Source organism: Adiantum capillus-veneris, chromosome 19 (assembly GCF_014529385.1).
Source record: "Adiantum capillus-veneris isolate H3 chromosome 19, ASM1452938v2, whole genome shotgun sequence".
In the NCBI taxonomy this organism is placed as follows: Eukaryota; Viridiplantae; Streptophyta; class Polypodiopsida; order Polypodiales; family Pteridaceae; genus Adiantum; species Adiantum capillus-veneris.
Window position 1 is genome coordinate 13,987,461 of NC_140949.1, and position 19,009 is coordinate 14,006,469.

Consider the following 19,009-nt stretch of genomic DNA (forward strand, 5'->3'; position numbering starts at 1 on the left):
TGTGCATGGCCTTGTGAGGTTTTTTGAGATTCTAGGCATGTGAGGGGGTTTACCTTGGTCTGGCCTACTTGTGGCCCTTTTGGTGGGTGCCTACTTTTTTCCCATATTTCCATTTATTGCAAGTTTTAGGGTTGTGGGTTTTTATGGGAGTGGGTAGGGCATTTTTTTATGCTCACCTATGTAGGGGAGGAGGGGTGACCCCAGTTTGGCATTGTATGATTGCAGAGCCTTGTACTCTCTTGTGATAACAAAGTTGTGCCCGCCAACAGGGCTTGTCCATATTCTCTCTCTCTCTCTCTCTCTCTCCCCATCTACTCTCTTTAGCATCTCTCTCTCTCTCTCTCTCTCTCTCTCTCTCTCCCCCCCCCCCCCCCCCCCCCCCAGTGTTCCCTTGTCACCTTCCGTTGCACTTCGACATGGTATCAGAGCCTAGGCTTGACAATGCGTAGTGGATCGAGAGCACGAGGAGTGGTTGTTGGAGGTTATGTTTTTCATCCAGCAGGAGGCTGAGATCCGGCTGCATTTTCGTTGTGGAGAAGAGCCTTGGACCAACATTTTTGCTTGAAGAGGGGGACTGATCTCAGGGGGAGTGGCAATGTTATTCAGGGAGGAGTTGCAGCCAACAACTGGTATGATGAGGAATGCCGCGAGACGAGCCAGACTTCAGAGGGAGGTGCTTTTCGGGGACATCACTCATAGACAGTCACGGATTGACTTCCGACGCCTAGTGTGGCGGAAGAAGAGGGCATTTTTGGCTCGACTAGAGCAGGATCTTTACCAGCTGGCTATTCTTGAGTCAGGAGTTGCGTGAGGCATGGCGACTCTTTCATGAGCACTCCCCACCCCCTGCCATCACCTCTATAGAGGCTTGGGGCCAGTATACATCAACTTTTGACATAGTTCTTGGACAGTCTCCCCTTCCTGACACCCCCCCCCCCGATCCATGCCCACACGCATGTGCTTTTTTCACCGCTAAGATGGGGAAGAAGGCCATTGATAGGATGAGGACATTCTCCAGCATATGATCATGATGGCTTAGTGGCTGAGCATTTTATACAATGGGAGGGGTCTACTCACAGAGCTTCTAGCAGTGATGTTCAACCGTGCCATGTGTGAGGGCTTGCTTGATACTTGGAGCTTATCTACTATTGATCCATCTTCAAGTCAGGAGACCCTAACGAGCTTGGGAATTATCTCACTATCATGATTGGACACACATTGGCACGGTTGTATGCATCCATTCTTGAGCAGCAACTGAGTAGACGGGCACAGTGGGAGGGTATACGTGCAGCTGGGCACGCATGGTTCAAGAGAGGGTTTTCTACTCTTGACTACATCCTGACACTCAGAGCCATTATTGAGGAGGGCAGATCACATGGGAGATGGATCTATTGTAGCTTTGTGGACTTCCGCAAAGCATTTGACACCGTACCCAGAGCTAGATTGATGTGTAGACTACAGGAGATGGGAGTACCCATGGAGCTAATGTGGGGGATCATGGCATTTTATAGGTCAGTAGTGGGGCATGTACGCTGTAACTAAGTCAGACTTTGTAAATAATTAATTTATTTACGAGAAAAGAATTATCTAATTAGTTGTGTGCACATCAAAATAGATTTAGCAATTTTGGGGCCTCAGGTGCGCCCAAGTTTGGGCCAGTGCACCTCAGCGTTCAGGGAGACCCTAGCAGAAAATACCCTGAAGCCCTAGCGATTGGGAAATCAGGTCTTCAATGAAGGGGTAGATAGTAGCCTCAGATTTCAGGCTCAGAAAATTATGCGCGCTAGTGCAAGCATAGGAATGAGATGGGGTCCTTAGAATAATAACCCTAAGGCCTGATTATTTTAAGGCCTTAGGATAAGTTAGTTAAAGTATTCTTAAATGATTTGCGTTGGACCAAATGGCCGGACAAGTACGAACAGGTAATGCCAAAGCAGTGTCGGTACGGCATTACGTTGGGGAGCAGCTAACAATTTAATTGGTTGCATCTATGTGTGGAGTTGTGCACTTAATTGCACATTTCATTAACTAGCATAAGATTTTTAAAGTCAAAAGTTGAATGGTTTTTAAATTTTAAAGTAAGTGTGCCACTTGGCACACTTTCCCATGCAATCTCTCTCTCTCTCTCTCTCTCTCTCTCTCTCTCTCTCTCTCTCTCTCTCATTCCCTCTCTTCATGATAGTGCCCCCTTTTCTGGGAGGCTATCCCTCCCCCTCTTGCCAAGTTGGCAGTGCACTACCCCCCCTAAGTTGAACGTCCTCTACGCAGTGAAGCTCTCCATTGAAGCTTGAGAGCAGCACCTTGTGGTGTATGTGGAGCATCTGTGCACCCATCACCTAGAACAAGGCCTCTCATGGTCATAGGCAGCTGTGGGAGAAGTTTCATCGCGTAAAGTAGTAGAAAACTCTTTTTCTCTCTCTACTAGTTGTTGCAAATTCTCTGTTTTCAGCCCTTAATCACCTGTATTAGGGTGAATTTCAGCAAAGCTTTAATAGGAAACTATTCCTCTCTACCTACTATACACACACACAAAGTTTGGAGCATTTCCGTCGCGAAAAGGACCTCTGTTTCGGCATTGGAACACGCTCAGGTAACAATTTCTGGTTATGTGCAGAAAATTACAGCAAGCGTGTGTGCGTGTGTTTTGCATGTTTCCTTCGTGGGTTGACTGCAGGAATGATTATGTCCGAAGAGACATAGTTAGCAGAAGATAGACTCTCGTTTTTGAGAGCTTCCGATGAGTTTTGTGGAAGATAGACTCTCATCTACGAGAGCTTCCCAAAATCTCACAGAAGAGGAAAGATCCTCTTAGTAGTCAGGAGAGCAGTTCTTCTACTCTCTCAGTCAGAAGAAGAAGAAGGACAAGAAAGAATAGAGGACGGGCTTTCGCCCCGTTCCCGTGCTTGTAAAGAATTCTCCCTTAGTAATAAAGATATTCTCTTTATGGGGGGGGACCAGCCCATCTTCTGGTCCCCAATGATGTGTCAAGCTTTCTCTCTTTCTCTCCAAAGTCTCTTGAGTATATAAATTGCATTTAACAGTCAGTTTTCGCTTCCGTATTTTTGTGACAGTGGTATCAGAGCAAGGTCATCTCTCTCTTCCTTAAGGATTGACGACTCTTGGCAGACTGTAGAAATGGGAGGACGCGAGATAGAGTTCTCTCTCCTTCAACAGCAGGTGGAAGAGTTGCAAAAAGCTCTCTCCCATCCAGAAGTCCAAAATATTCTCCATACTCTTGAGAAAGGGAAGGAGAAAATGCTGATGGGGTCGGGAGAAATCCCGCAGAACCCAAAGGTGCCAGAACCAAGGAAAGATCCTTTGATTGGAACCTCCCGCATGCACGAGAGGCACAGGAAACCTCCAGAACGTCATGTGCGGTTTAACCCAAAGGTTCAAGAGCAGGATCCCCCTGATTCCCCTCAGTTCTCTTTCATGAAGGATGTGGATGACATCGTTGCTCCGGAAGACCTGTTTCTTGACGATCCGTTGCAGCAAGAAGTGCATTCAAGGGAAAAGACTCCTGTCCACAAGGAGTCTAAGCATAGAAAGGAGCACCATAAGAAGAAGCACCACAGGCAGAAAACATTCAAGTCGGGAGACAAAGATGTGAAATTCGACACCTACAATGGACGGCGTGATAATGACAAAGCTTTGGCTTTAATCCGCCAATTCGAAGTCGCATTTGCTGAAGGGAATTTTAAAGAAAGATCTAAGCTTCGCCATGTCAGTATGTACCTGAAAGGCACCGCCAGCAGTTGGTGGTTAACCCTTATCCTAGAAGATCGCAAACCCCAAGATTGGACTGCTTTCAAGAAGGAGTTCTATGCACAGTTCCTTCTTCCAGACTATGAGGAAGAGGTAAAGAAGGAATGGGATCGACTTTCACAGTCGGAGAACGAAACTGTTCCACGCTATGTGGATAGGTTTTGGGACGTTCTCTTGAAAGTCACTCCATTCAAGAAGATTGACGATTCGGAAAAGATGCGCAAGTTTGAAGCAGGATTGCATGAAGCCTTGCAAAAGGCTATGAAGCTTTACCCTCGAGGTAACTTGCAGATACTTATGGAATCAGCCCGCATAGCTGATGGAATACATGACAAGGGTACTCCTAGGAAGATGGAGCAAAGCACTTACCATGCCAAGCAGAAGTCTCTCCATGAGCAGCCTACCTCTACTTCTTCTTCTCAAAAGAAGAAAAGAACCGCCTCCGAAGCAGAAGCAAAGCCAAATCAGCCCAAGAAAGGGAGATATCTCTCTCCTGCTGAGTTGCGAACCTACATTAGTGAAGAAAGATGCTTCAAGTGCGGACAAGTTGGTCATATGAAGGGTGATTGTCCTACCAAACCTCCACAACCACCCTCTTCCAATGCAGTCCCAGATGTACAGGGAAATACAACCAAGGATGGAAAAGAAAGAGCTCTTCTCAAAGCTTGGGGTAGTATCAACAACAAACGGACTCTTATTTTGTTTGACCCTGGCAATATAGACAACTTCATCTCTACCAAGCTAGCTGATGACCTGAACTTACAGCCCAATCGTTTTGGAGTTTCTATTCAAGCACAATCTGCTTTCACAAGACAGAACTCAAACTCTACTCCAATCATAGGGAAGTTGAATCTAAAGGTCGACGACTACAAGGGTCAAGAGACTTTCTTACTAGCTTTACTTGAAGGATGCGATGTCATCTTGGGAATGCCTTGGCACTACAAGATGCATCCCATTTCGGACTATGTTCAAAAAACCTTATCCTTTGCTCTAAAGGAAAGGAGTATCTTGTACTTGCAGATGCAGGTGATTGGTGTATCCCTATCGCCAATCACATTGCCATCAAGAAAGAAATGAAAAAGTGTGTTTCAGCGTACTTGATTTTTGCAAGAGAGAGAGATGTGTCTGTTTCACAACTTTCTTCCTCTTTAGAGCAAAAAAGACTTAAGTTATTAGAAACTTATAAAGATTGTTTTGCAGATGAACTTCCAAATGAACTCCCACCTTCGCGACCTGAGGATCATACAATTGATCACATTGAAGGTGTGTAGTCTTATGAAAGACGTTGACATGGGTGAGAGAATTAATGATGAGATTACTAGTCACTTGGTCAAAACACTCTAATTCTCTTTCAACAGATACGAAGTAAGGGTCTCTCTCTTGATGCAATCAATCACCTATGCATGCATCTTGAAGGCATGTGGCATCTACGCACGATGCCCAACATCATTGATGCAAGGAAGTGCAACAAGGACATTCAATCCCGCGGTGAGTAAGCGTTATCATTTTTTTATTTTTGACACTGAGAACGCAATTAATGAATGCACTGAAAATTGCACGCTGTCGTGGGAATGGCACGTTCCCTCATATTATAAAGATTGGGAGGATTGTGCAAACTCCCCCATGTAAGGAGACTTGCATGTTCTTTTTTTTTAAAACATGAAAATGGAACAACAAACAATTAATAACATTGACATCTTGTATGATCACGAACATTGAGCTTGAAAAATTCTAACCCTCCTTGTGGTTTTTTGCGAGTTACCCCTTTGATGATTTGATCCCAGGAAGTTCTCCTCCAAATCAGCCCCCTTATCGAGTTAGTCTAATGCAGCAAGAGGAAATTCTTAAGCAGGTTAACGAACTTTTGGAGAAGGGCTTAATAAGGCCTAGTACTTCTCCATATTGTTCACCTATCTTGCTAGTACAGAAAAAGGATGGCACATTCCGCATGTGCATAGACTATAGATCTCTAAACAAGATCACAATCAAGAATCGATTTCCAATCCCTCGGATTGACGACATTCTTGACAAGTTACAAGGAGCAAGTGTCTTTAGTCGTATAGACTTGAAGAGCGGATATCATCAAATCCGCATAGCTCCTCAAGATGTGCATAAGACTTCATTTAGAACAACCTTCGGGTTGTATGAATTCTTAGTGATGCCTTTTGGACTCACTAATGCACCAGCCACATTCAACAGAATGATGGATAGAATCTTCCACTCATATAGAAGCTTCACAAGCGTTTTCTTTGATGACGTCTTAATCTTTTCAGAGACGGAAGACGAACACTATAAGCATCTCGCCTTAGTGTTTGAAGAATTATGCATACACAAATTATTTGTGAATGCTAAGAAGAGTGAGTTCTTTCTAAAAGAAATCCACTATTTGGGCCATATAGTATCTCACAATCAGGTGAGAATGGACCCTGATAAGATTCAAGCAATTGTAGAATGGCCTACGCCAACTACAGTACATGATGTACGAAGTTTCCTTGGCCTTTGTTCCTATTATCGGCGTTTCATTCGAGCTTTTGTCGCGATAGCAGGTCCCCTCCATGACCTGACAAAGAAGCGGATTCCATTCCATTGGGGGTCTGGACAAAAACAAGCTTTCGAAAAGCTTAAGTATTTACTCAGTCACGGACCTGTTCTCACCGTCCCTGATCTTCGCAAACCTTGTGAGGTATACTGCGATGCATCTGGAGATTGTGTAGGAGCAGTTTTGAACCAAGAGGGTCACGCGATAGCCTATGAAAGTCGGCGCCTTAAAGATGCTGAGTTGCATGTCTCCATATACGAGAAAGAGCTAATGGCAGTAATTCATGCTCTTTCCATTTGGAAACACTATCTATTAGGAGCTGATTTTATTATCAAGACAGATTATCAAAGTCTTCGCTACTTTCTCACAGAGAGAAAGTTATCAGAAAAGCAGATGAGATGGGCCAACTTTCTTTCAATGTTCCATTTTCAGATTTTACATACTTCTGGAACGAAGAATGCAGTTGCAGATGCTCTCTCCAGGCGTCCAAAGATCAATGCACTAACAACAATTTATCATGAGGAACTAGAATCTCTCAGTGAGATGTATCCTCAAGATCCAGACTTCACCACAATTTGGGCAGATCTTCAAGCTGGTCACTCAAGGCCACCTTATTCCATTAGGGATAATACGCTCTATCGTCAACAAGCAATATGCATAACTCAGCACTTACGACAGAAGGTGATGGATGAAGCCCATAATTCTCCTTATGCCGGGCATCGGGGAATTGCTTCCACCACTAGTGCTCTCGAAAGGTATTTCTTTTGACCAACACTCCGTGCGGACATTGAAAAACATGTACGTGAGTGTTTAGTGTGCCAAAAAGTAAAATATGACAGACATAAAGTTTATGGCAAGCTTCAGCCGCTCCCTGTGCCTAACACGCCATGGGAAAGTATTGCCATGGATTTTATTACGGATCTTCCTAGGTCCAAGAATGGAAATGATGCAATCTGGACTATAGTAGACAGATTCAGTAAGCAAGCACATTTCCTTCCAGTAGAGAAGACGATCAAAGCTGATCACATGGCTAGAATATTTCTAGCTCAGATTTTTAAACACCATGGATTGCCAAAGACTATTGTCAGCGATAGAGATCCCCGCATGACTAGTTTATTTTGGCAGGCATTGTTCGAAAACTTGGGAACTAAGCTTGATTTTTCATCCGCTTATCATCCTCAAACAGATGGTCAAAGCGAAATCGCTAATGCCACTGTTTTAGATCTCCTCAAGTGCTATGTTTCGGAACGACAATCCGAATGGGAACAGTACTTACCAATAGTTGAGTTTGCATATAATAATACCATACATTCCTCAACTGGTAAAGCTCCCTTCGAAATTATTTATGGGAAGCCACTCTTACTTCCAATTATGGTTACCAAAGAAAACATCTTCGCCGCAGATGAATTTGTGCGCAATATTGATATTGCCCATCAACAAGTAAAGCAAGCGATTCTTCGTACTCAAGAGCAACAGAAGAGAAAAGCAGACAAGCACAGAAGGAATCTCAATCTAGAAAAAGGACAATATGTCCTGCTTCGGTTTGAGAAAGCTAGATTGAAAAAGCGGGTCGGCAAAGGGAAAGTTGTCAAACTTTTCCATAGATTTTACGGCCCTTTCAAAATTACAGATAAAGTCAATGACGTGACTTTCAGATTGGATTTGCCTTCTCATTGGCGCATCCATAATGCTTTGCATGTCAGTCTCCTCCGACCATATGTTGGACCTCCTCCAGTGGCACCAGTACAAGAAGATGCTCCAGAAGTCGAAGAGACTGAGGAAATCCTTCAACCTGAATAGATAATACACCACTCAGAGAGACAACTCAAGTTGGGGAGTCTACATCGAAAGTATTTAGTCAAGTTCAAGAATTACACTCCTTTAGATGCAAAGTGGATGACTGAGTCCGATCTTAAGGACTACCCAGACATCTTGCACAGTTATGTTGACGCTCTACAGTTGAGGTCAACTGTTTACCCCCAGAAGGAATGTAACTAAGTCAGACTTTGTAAATAATTAATTTATTTACGAGAAAAGAATTATCTAATTAGTTGTGTGCACATCAGAATAGATTGAGCAGTTTTGGGGCCTCAGGTGCGCCCAAGTTTGGGCCGGTGCACCTCAGGGAGACCCTAGCAGAAAATACCGTGAAGCCCTAGCGATTGGGAAATCGGGTCTTCAATGAAGGGGTAGATAGTAGCCTCAGATTTCAGGCTCAGAAAATTACGCGCGCTAGTGCAAGCATAGGAATGAGATGGGGTCCTTAGAATAATAACCCTAAGGCCTGATTATTTTACAGCCTTAGGATAAGTTAGTTAAAGTATTCTTAAATGATTTGCGTTGGACCAAATGGCCGGACAAGTACGAACAGGTAATGCCAGAGCAGTGTCGATACGGCATTACGCTGGGGAGCAGCTAACAATTTAATTGGTTGCATCTATGTGTGCAGTTGTGCACTTAATTGCACATTTCATTAACTAGCATAGGATTTTTAAAGTCAAAAGTTGAATGGTTTTTAAATTTTAAAGTAAGTGTGCCACTTGGCACACTTTCCCATGCAATCTCTCTCTCTCTCTCTCTCTCTCTCTCTCTCTCTCTCTTCATGCTAGCGCCCCGTCTTCTGGGAGGCTATAAGAGAGCAGCCCCTCCCCCTCTTGCCAGGCTGGTAGTGCACTACCCCCCCTAAGTTGAACGTCCTCAACGCAGTGAAGCTCTCCATTGAAGCTTGAGAGCAGCACCTTGTGGTGTATGTGGAGCATCTGTGCACCCATCACCTAGAACAAGGCCTCTCATGGTCATAGGCAGCTGTGGGAGAAGTTTCATCGCGTAAAGTAGTAGAAAACTCTTTTTCTCTCTCTACTAGCTGCTGCAAATTCTCTGTTTTCAGCCCCTAATCACCTGTATTAGGGTGAATTTCAGCAAAGCTTTAATAGGAAACTATTCCTCTCTACCTACTATACACACACACAAAGTTTGGAGCATTTCCGTCGCGAAAAGGACCTCCGTTTCGGCAATGGAACGCGCTCAGGTAACAATTTCTGGTTATGTGCAGAAAATTACAGCAAGCGTGTGTGCGTGTGTTTTGCATGTTTCCTTCGTGGATTGACTGCAGGAATGATTATGTCCGAAGAGACATAGTTAGCGGAAGATAGACTCTCGTTTTTGAGAGCTTCCGATGAGTTTTGTGGAAGATAGACTCTCATCTACGAGAGCTTCCCAAAATCTCACAGAAGAGGAAAGATCCTCTTAGTAGTCAGGAGAGCAGTTCTTCTACTCTCAGTCAGAAGAAGAAGAAGGACAAGAAAGAATAGAGGACGGGCTTTCGCCCCGTTCCCGTGCTTGTAAAGAATTCTCCCTTAGTAATAAAGATATTCTCTTTATGGGGGGGGACCAGCCCATCTTCTGGTCCCCAATGATGTGTCAAGCTTTCTCTCTTTCTCTCCAAAGTCTCTTGAGTATATAAATTGCATTTAACAGTCAGTTTTCGCTTCCGTATTTTTGTGACATATGCACTTCAGAGGGGCTATCTACATTAGTTCGCTCCACTATCGGAGTGATTGCCCGCTCTCTCCTACTCTATTTGATATGTATGTGGATGAGGTTTCTGACTATATTGAGAGAGATGGTGATAGAGGTGCACAGCTGGTTGGGACATGGATTCCACTATTGTTATATGCTGATGATATTGTGTTGATCTCGGACTCTCCAAAGGGGATGCAACGTCACTTGGATGCTTTGCAGAGGTTTGCCCATGAAAGTGGTTTGTCTGTCAACCTTGGTAAAACCAAGGGTATGGTGTTTAATACCACCCCATAGTGGATCAGGAGGTCAGCACCAGCATTCACATACGGCCAGGAGACAATGGAGTATACAAATGCCTACACTTCCCTTGGGGTGGTCTTTAGTGGACTAGCATTTTCATTGAGGAGAGCAGCAGAGACTAAGCTGACCAGAGCCTATGCAGCAGTGGGTAGATTGGAGAGGATGTGTTCACAGGTTCAGTTTCAGGAGCCTCGGACGAAGCTCTGGCTCTTTGACACTTTGGTGGCTTCCGCATTGCTCTATGGAGTTGAGGTATGGGGGCCTTCATTGGACCATCATGGGAGGTCGGGTCGCACAGATGGATGGGTGGACATGGAGAAGCCTCTGGTCTCCATGATCTCGCGGCTTATTAGAGCCAAGGCTTTAGTACCACGTGACATTAACTGAGCAGAGCTAGCTGCCCCACCACTAGTGGTTGAGGCACTCACCGGATCGGTCTCCTTTATACACCACCTGTGGGACCTTCCCAGAGACAGATATGCCCGCTTAGCACTTGAGTCAGAGATACAACATACTGGTATGGGGAGATGACATCATGGTTTCAGGCACATGGGTTCAGCATGGACAGATTGCCCCCTTTGGATGCACCCTCTTTTGACTATTACACAGTCCGAGATCACCATGCTCATCCACTGGGACGTGACTCAGCTAGACACCAAGGGAAGATGGATACAGCCGCCACAGGAGCTGGGCTCGAAGATGGCTTTCTTTTTAGAGCATCTTCTCCAGCTTACGGAGGACGTCTTTGTGATGAGACCCAGATACATGGATACCCACTTGTCTCATGGGATACGACACATCTTCACACCAGCTTCGGGTCGAGACTGGGAGATACGCAGAGTACCAGCGCCAAGACATGCCCCCTGTGTCACATGGAGCTTGAGACAGAGTTGCACTACACATGCCACTGGCTAGTCTATTATGAGATACGAGGCGGCTTCCACTGCCTGTTCAGAGAGGTCTTTGGACCACTCTCTAGAGTCATGGGGTACGAGGGCTAGAGATGTGTGGGGTTGTTTTTTCTCTAGTTGTGCACACACAGAGAGAGCGTGATGAGAGGAGAGGCTAGCCAGTCTTAGAGACGGATCACAAACTTCTTTAGAGTAGACACTGGACAGCCGGAGGAGCTACTACCACAGCAGAGCCCACATTCTCCTCGCACCAGAGGCATGCTGATTGACCGAGCGACTGAGCTAGGGAGTCCAGATGTCCATGATTGCGGAGGACTACACAACATCGACAGAGGCTGCATCAGAGAATTCGGATCACTTTGGCCCGACATGCATGACGCCCGTTCAGACTACTGACCATGGAGGAGATTGATGAGATCCGCCAGCGACCGCTGGATCTCCTGTGATTTAGCTCTTTCTGAGGATACACCCACATTGTGTTGTTTGAGCCCCCCCACTCACTCCACCCTACTCATATCCTACACAAGCCCAGCTAGCTGCTTACCTCACATCTAGTAGCTTAGGATTCTATAGTATTTATATTTTGTTACTCAGACTTTGTATCAGATCCACCACTTTATAACTTCCTGGTCTCATAGGTCTCTTTGGCCTTTTGAAGACGTTAATATAACATTTCATTTCATTTCATCTCTGTGTGTGTGTCTACATCGCTACCACAACTCTGAGTCTCCCTATTGATTATCACATTCTCTAGTGCAAATCTCCATCTCTACGCATATATCGGCCTATCTACTTGAAAGATCTAATTCTCTATTGATTTTGACTAAGAGATTATCATGAACATAAAGTCTCATTCACTAATGCAAGGTTAAGAACAAAGGAATGTAATTTGTGTGATCGCTCGATTTTACCTCTCACTCAATTCTGCTGCATTTGACAGGAAAGAAGCCACTAAAAGAAATGCATCCAAGAACTTTTGGTTATAAGACTGAAGGGTGTCTATCTTCTTGAGGTGCAAGTTGTTCCACACAATCAAAGTGTCTGCCTCATACACTGAAACCAACTAGAGGGTGATTGGTGCTTGTTTATGAAGCAATAGGGTCAACCACTGTCGTAAAGCATTACCGTGGAGAAAGAGACGTTTTTTTGACCTTGGAGGTTGGGTGAAGTTGCCTCTGAATGGTGGTATCAAACTGTTGGGTAGGTCGTGAAATCTAAAGCGTTTTTTTTTTAGAACAGGTGATTGATATCCGAAGCAATTAAAACTGGCTATTTGTGAGCTACCATTGCAAGCATGTCCACGACTACAAGGATGGAGTGACGAGTCATAGCCTCCTTGAACGTCGTAAATTTCACGAGGAAACATCACCTGTCTCTCCGTTCCAGTAGAATCTTGGCAGGGGTATCTTCTCAGCAGAGGCGCTCCAAAATTTATGCCAGAAGAGGAGGGCAGGGGCTGCTTTTATAGGTGATGGTAGCCTATGAGAATAGAGGGATGCCTTGCAAAAATAGGAAGCTACCAGCGTGCTTTTTCAACGGCCAGAACAAACTGGGGTGCCTCCTTTTATTGTCCAAAAAAGAGGAAGGGAGAGGGTGATGCTGGGAAGAGAGAGAAAAACAGGGCACTGGCTGCTTTTACTGCTAAAAAGAGGGAGGGGGGTCAATCTCCTTTTCAAGAGAGGGGGCGCCCTGTTTTTAGGCTGGCCTCTGTTATAAGTGGGCTGGCATACCAAAGTTCAAACTGACTCGTGGCTGCCATATCTGAAAAATCCAGATTCCTGTCCATAAGCCCATATGGTGTGGCATTTGCTGCTGCATGTGTTACAATGATTGTTCCCATTGATTGGCAACCAAATTGGAAGCTTTCTTGTCGCTAGATTCTTTGGTTGCCTGCACCTGGGTCTTTGCTTTTAATTGAGGGAAGACCACTTCTTCCACTGTCTAAAAAGTGTGTTCATCAGCTTGATAATCATGTGCTTTGCATAGTGGTGATCCTTGAATAAGCAAGAAGATGCTTCATGAGGATATTGACTTCAGTTTCCCGGACCTTTTCTTTAGGTGCATTAGAATACTCCTCTTGGATGTGGTCTGGTCTCCATCCGCTTCTTCTTGCTCTTCTTTGTTGCCACCCTCCTCACTCGTCACTTCTTCTCTTCCACTTTAACCTCTAAGCACTCCACCTTTACGTCTGCATTAGGGTTAGGGTTAGGCGGACGTGGTGCTTCCATGGTTGAATTGCTGCAGTTCTGGATCAGACTCTTCATAGGAGAAAGTTCGACCGGTCCTCTGATACCACTGAAACTAGTGAGTCACCTGAGAAGGTGGTGAAATAATGCACCAACACCACAACTAATTGGAAAACAACAAATGGAACGGGAGAAAAACACTTGCGTCAAGAAAATCAAAGTGGCGGAGTTTCAGTTTCAGAAATAGCGCCCCTCAGGAGGTGCCCCTTGTTGTACTTCTTTGTATATTGATAAACAGCAGCGGTTATTGCTGTTCTGTGTGAGCTCACTCATGTAGTCTGATTGCTAATTACGCCTTCGCCTCTTATTATAGGCACTTGGCCCCAAAAATCATTTGCTACTTACAATTGAGGCTTAAAAGCACTCAATTATATGTTATGACAATAAACTGGTGCCTAAAAGCAGCCCTTGCTAATAATTGCATAGTTACCGGGGAACGCGTTCCGCAGGCCCTAGAAGGCCGGAACGCCGTTCCCTCCCCCTCTGCCAAGCTAGAACGCCCCGGAACGTTTTGCCGTTCCGGGTGACCACCTGATACCGGAACGGTCCGGAACGGCCCGGAACGGCCAACTCTCAAAAATGGGAAGAAATAGGCAGTTTTTTGCAAATTTGCAATGAACATTAGGTGTTTTTTTAGTGTGCAAGGACTCAAAAATTAAAATGCACCCCCTCACACCCATTCCCTTCTCAAGCATTATTTGGGTGTTTTTTATGCCTCCCGTTCCGCGCCGTTCCTGTTCCGGACCCCTGGCCGTTCCCCCGTTCCGCGAGGGTCCCCGTCGCCGCTCCCGTTCCGCGTTCCGGGTAACTCTGAATAATTGGCGTAGATAACTGCCATGCCATTAGCCGTACGGACGCTCGCGAATTCAACTGCATTTTTGCTGTGTTGTTTGCGCCGTATGGTCAATAATCATCTAGGCTTTGCCTCTTACTGTGGTCAGGTGTGTACGGTGAGCCACTGAAACGCCATCATTTGTGACAACATGTGTAGAGTGTAGCTTGAAAACCATGTATAGGAAAGCACCAACTCAAGCCTATAGATCCAGAAGCTCTAGCATATCTCATGGAGCTTTGGACATCTAAACTAGCACTTGGAACTCTCACGAATCGATCTAGAAGCTCTAGCATATCTCAAGGAGCTTTGGACGTCTGGATTCACACTTCAATGAGCATGGAATTAACATATTTTAAAGTTTGAGCCCATACCCAACTGGGGTGCCGATACTGGCAGTTTGAGGCCATTGATCTCTTTCTTACAGGAGTCTCTTGCACCACCATTCTTTTGTCCCTTCTTTAATCTCTTGTTTATGTCAAGTTGTGTGCAATATCGGTTATTCCTGCAGTGCGGATACAGTAATTAAGGGGCTAAGTCCCATATCTATACTCCATATACTGATGTTATCAAAAAGCCACAACTTAATGCATGGCTCAGGAAACTTATAAGTAGGTATATCAGCCGTGGTCCTTGTTTCATAGGTTTTAAGATGAGTTGGCCTACTTTTGGCTCCAGTACGATACCTACTCACAAGATCGCTGATGGGGTAAACCGCAGTCCTATGCTAATCTACTGTACGACATAGCAAATGTTTGGTCAAACGGAAGCTTTATGTATTGAAACATTCCGTTCTAGTAGTATGCACAATATTACTTGGCTGTGTGTGCATATGTGTATCTATGTGTGTGCTGTGCAAGAAGGGTTTTTTATAGGGGGAAGGGGGGATGCAATACTCCAGTGGAGCTTGATGTTTTTGATGCAACAGGTTAAAATAGAGCTTGCCACTACTAAAACAATTAGTCTTACTTCTAATCCCACTATCAGTGAACAAAGCTTTCGGCAAATTAGAGGAAGTTTTGGGAATTGTTTCTACACGAACTCATGATTTTCATATTTGTTATCTTTGCAATAGAGCCTATTAGCGGATCTAACAGGATATGCCTCATGGTTATATTGTCTTGTGGGTGACTGCCAGGAGTGTCGGGTGTAGCGGAAGGGTTTAAGGATTTTCGCTAAGATCCAGTATTCCGTACAAACACAAGGATAATTTACTTCAAGTGAGAGAACTGAACACAATGAAAGAGAGAGAAGAGAGTAGACAACGCATGTGGGTCCCAACCACCCTCAAGGGCCCCCTTGCTCTGATGCCAGAGCAAGTACTTACTTTATTACTTGTACAAATGCTATTGAAGCAAAACGATAGGGCTGAATATTGATGCAAAAACGCTGGCCTGATCTGCTGATGCTGAGGTGCTGGTGATGGTGTTGATGAAAACGCTAGGGATGCTGGAGTACTATGGGTCCCGGCGGGTACTTTGTTCTGAGATGCTTAAAATTAAAGGCCAAGTGACTCTTTTATAGGGTTTTTTCCCATTTTCCCTACCTACTATTTATAAATGTCATGTCAAAGTCACTTATTAATAACCAACCACCCTCAAGGGCCCCCTTGCTCTGATGCTAGAGCAAGTACTTACTTTATTACTTGTACAAATGCTATTGAAGCAAAAAGGATAGGGCTGAATATTGATGCGAAAATGTTGGGCTAAATATTGAAGCAAAAACGCTGGCCTGATCTGCCGATGCTGAAAGCTGCTGGTGATGGTGTTGATGAAAACGCTAGGGATGCTGGAGTACTATGGGCGTTGGATGCCCCGGTGGGTACTTGGTTCTGAGATGATTAAAAGTGAAGGCCAAGTGACTCTTTTATAGGGTTTTTTCCCATTTGCCCTACCTACTATTTATAAATGTCATGTCAAAGTCACTTATTAATAAATGACTTGAGTGATGTTCATATGCCTATTTACTTAAGTGACTGTATTGTGCAAGTGAGGGTACGAAACTATGACCTGCCTGATCATGCATGTCCTTCTGGAGGCTTGTAAGGTGCCAGGCTAGATCTATACTAACTAAGATTGAAGTCTGATGCTGACCTGTAGCAATATTAAAGAGCCACAACTTAGCGTATCGCTCCGGAAACCCATAAGTAGATATATCAGCCATGGTCCTTGTTTCATAAGTTTTTAGATGAGGTGGTCTACTTGTGGCTCCAATACGTTACCTACTACCATTGACTCTCTCACTGGACCGCTGTTGGGGTAAACCGCAGTCCTTTGGTAATATACTGTACGCCATAGCAAATGCTTGGGCAAACAGAAGCTTTTTGTATTGAACCATTCCGTTATGCATTAGTCAGCCACGGCCTTTCCTGGATTCATCTTCAGTACATAGGATACACCTTACGGGTGACTTTTGTTTGAAGTGAGTTTTAACAGAGGTCTTCTGTTTCGGCTGTGCAAGAATAATAGACTCGTGTATCTTCAGTACATAAGATACACCTTACGGCTGACTTTTGTTTGAAGTGAGTTTTAACAGAGGTCTTCTGTTTCGGCGCTGCAAGAATAATAGACCAAAAACTTACTTCGTGTATCTTGCTTGATGTCAGGGTGTGGAGTTCTGGGCCATTAATACAGATGCTCAAGCTTTGGTACAGTCAGCTGCTCCTCAAAGGCTACAAATTGGACAAGAAGTGACCAGAGGATTGGGTATGTCTTTAAAGATGGCAGACTTCCTCATGAAAATGTTAACAATTGATAATCAGAGCTGCGGGGTTTCTTTGAGCAGGTACTGGTGGCAAACCTGAGCTTGGTGAACAATCAGCAGAAGAATCAAAGAGCGTTATTCAAGAGGCTGTAGCGAACGCAGAACTTGTGTTTATTACTGCCGGCATGGGAGGTGGCACAGGGTCTGGTGCAGCACCTGTGGTCGCTCGAATGTCCAAAGAAGCAGGAAATCTTACTGTGGGGGTTGTTACATATCCATTCAGTTTTGAAGGTCGCCGCAGAGCTGTTCAGGTAGGATTCAAAGAGAAACCTTTGGTAGTTTCCACAATTAGATTAAACAAACAAACAGTTTAATGGCGAGGTTGTCATCCAGATCGAATGCCTTATTTTACAGTATTGATCAAATGCATTATGCCACTATGGCTTGTGTTGCTATAACGTGATGGGTAAGGAAGTTTAGTAACTTCCATAAGTTTCTATTATTTGCTAGCCACCCATAGCGTGTTTCCCTTCAAAGAACAAATTTCTGCAATGTACTTTACGATTTTCAAATGCCATGTTTAAGCTTCTCTGTCCCTTCTTTTGATTTTTTAGTAATAAATCTTTAATGCCTGATGAGTGTTTGTTTTAGTTATTCAAAAATTATTTCTGATTCTCAATATGCAGGCTCTGGAAGCTATAGAAAGACTTCAAAAATCAGTGGACACTCTGATTGTGATACCTAATGATAGGCTGCTAGATGTGGCTCAAGAGCAAACCCTTTTGCAAGAAGCTTTTCTCCTGGCAGATGATGTGCTTCGACAAGGTGTGCAAGGGATTTCGGACATAATCACCGTAAGGGCCCTTCCTTTCACCCAGCAGAGTTGTTGATCCTTCCCCAATTCCCATGTGTTTTTGAGGATCTGTCTCTTATGGTGCAGATTCCTGGCCTTGTAAATGTGGACTTCGCAGATGTGAAGGCAGTCATGTCCAATTCTGGCACCGCTATGCTCGGTGTTGGAATGTCGACTGGAAAAAACAGAGCTGAAGAGGCTGCTCAACAGGCCACATCTGCCCCTTTAATTGAGAGATCGATTGAAAGAGCCACCGGAGTAGTCTACAACATAACTGGTGGCAAGGATCTCACTTTGCAGGAAGTCAATAAAGTGTCTCAGGTATAGCAATGCCCTTTATGTACCTTTTTCGTGGGGTGTGAATATGCTTCAGACAAATTATACGATTCTATAATGCACAGCTTCCCTTAACAAATGGATGTGGATTGATGCTGTTACATGCTTACTTTCTATTGCGTAGTCTTGAAGGTGTATCTCTTTGTCCTATGTGGACAGGTGGTCACTAGCTTGGCAGATCCAGCAGCAAATATAATATTTGGAGCAGTAGTTGATGAAAGGTATAATGGTGAAATTCATGTGACAATTGTTGCCACGGGGTTTTCACAAACCTTCCAGAAGAGTATAATAGACCCTCGAGCTGCAAAGCAGGCAGCAGAGCAAGAGGCCAAGTCTATGGATAACAATTGGAAACAGCCAGCCACCAGTTCTACAAGGCCATTGCAAAGTCCCAGTAGAAAGGGATTCTTTTAAATGGCAGGTTTCCCAGTGATCTATATTTGTTTTATTCCTTGTGGATCATTTCAAAGGTGCTCATAAAAGGCTGTTGATTTTGGGCATGACAATTTTGGAGAAGAATCGGGTGAGAAATTCTTTCCTGTTCGCACATGGACACGTTTGTGTCGCATCATTGGTTTTGTTGAGAGATGAGGGAGGCATTAAGTTGATCAATTTCTGAGTCTGGTGGTACTTGGTGTGCGAGTTCTAAATTAACATGCACTTTCGTTTCAAATCCAGTGATTGTGCTGCTTTTTTAGATCATTTAGCTCCAAAAGTACTCCTTGTATTTTACAGAATGCAGTCGAGGCCTTGTAATTGGTGTGGGTTCAAACTGATTCGTGTAAAGTACACAGGCCTAAGAAGAGGCTTGCTGTCCTTCACCTATTGAAGCGAATGATTACATGTGGAATGTTTCTGATATCTACTTCAGCTCATCGCTAGATTCCTAGATTTACTAGTTTGCGATTTGTGTCACTTTATACTGGACCAAGCTTTTTTCCAGCACGCAGTCATCCCGTTGTACAGCTCCTATTGCATAGTCATTTAATTTTGCACCCCTTG

The 19,009-nt window shown here is 44.4% G+C and overlaps 1 protein-coding gene across 1 annotated transcript in view; it reads left to right on the top strand.

Annotated features, from left to right (window-relative positions):
* LOC147433599 (cell division protein FtsZ homolog 1, chloroplastic-like) overlaps window positions 1-18,637 on the top strand; it is a 41,810-nt gene extending 23,173 nt beyond the window's left edge. Inside the window, exons 2-6 of the mRNA XM_086490279.1 lie at window positions 16,721-16,820; window positions 16,900-17,129; window positions 17,505-17,672; window positions 17,759-17,992; window positions 18,167-18,637. Of these exons, the coding sequence (XP_086346405.1) occupies window positions 16,721-16,820; window positions 16,900-17,129; window positions 17,505-17,672; window positions 17,759-17,992; window positions 18,167-18,421 (987 nt within the window). The 3' untranslated portion in view covers window positions 18,422-18,637. The remainder of the gene's footprint in view (window positions 1-16,720; window positions 16,821-16,899; window positions 17,130-17,504; window positions 17,673-17,758; window positions 17,993-18,166) is intronic.
* Window positions 18,638-19,009: the final 372 nt, after the last annotated feature.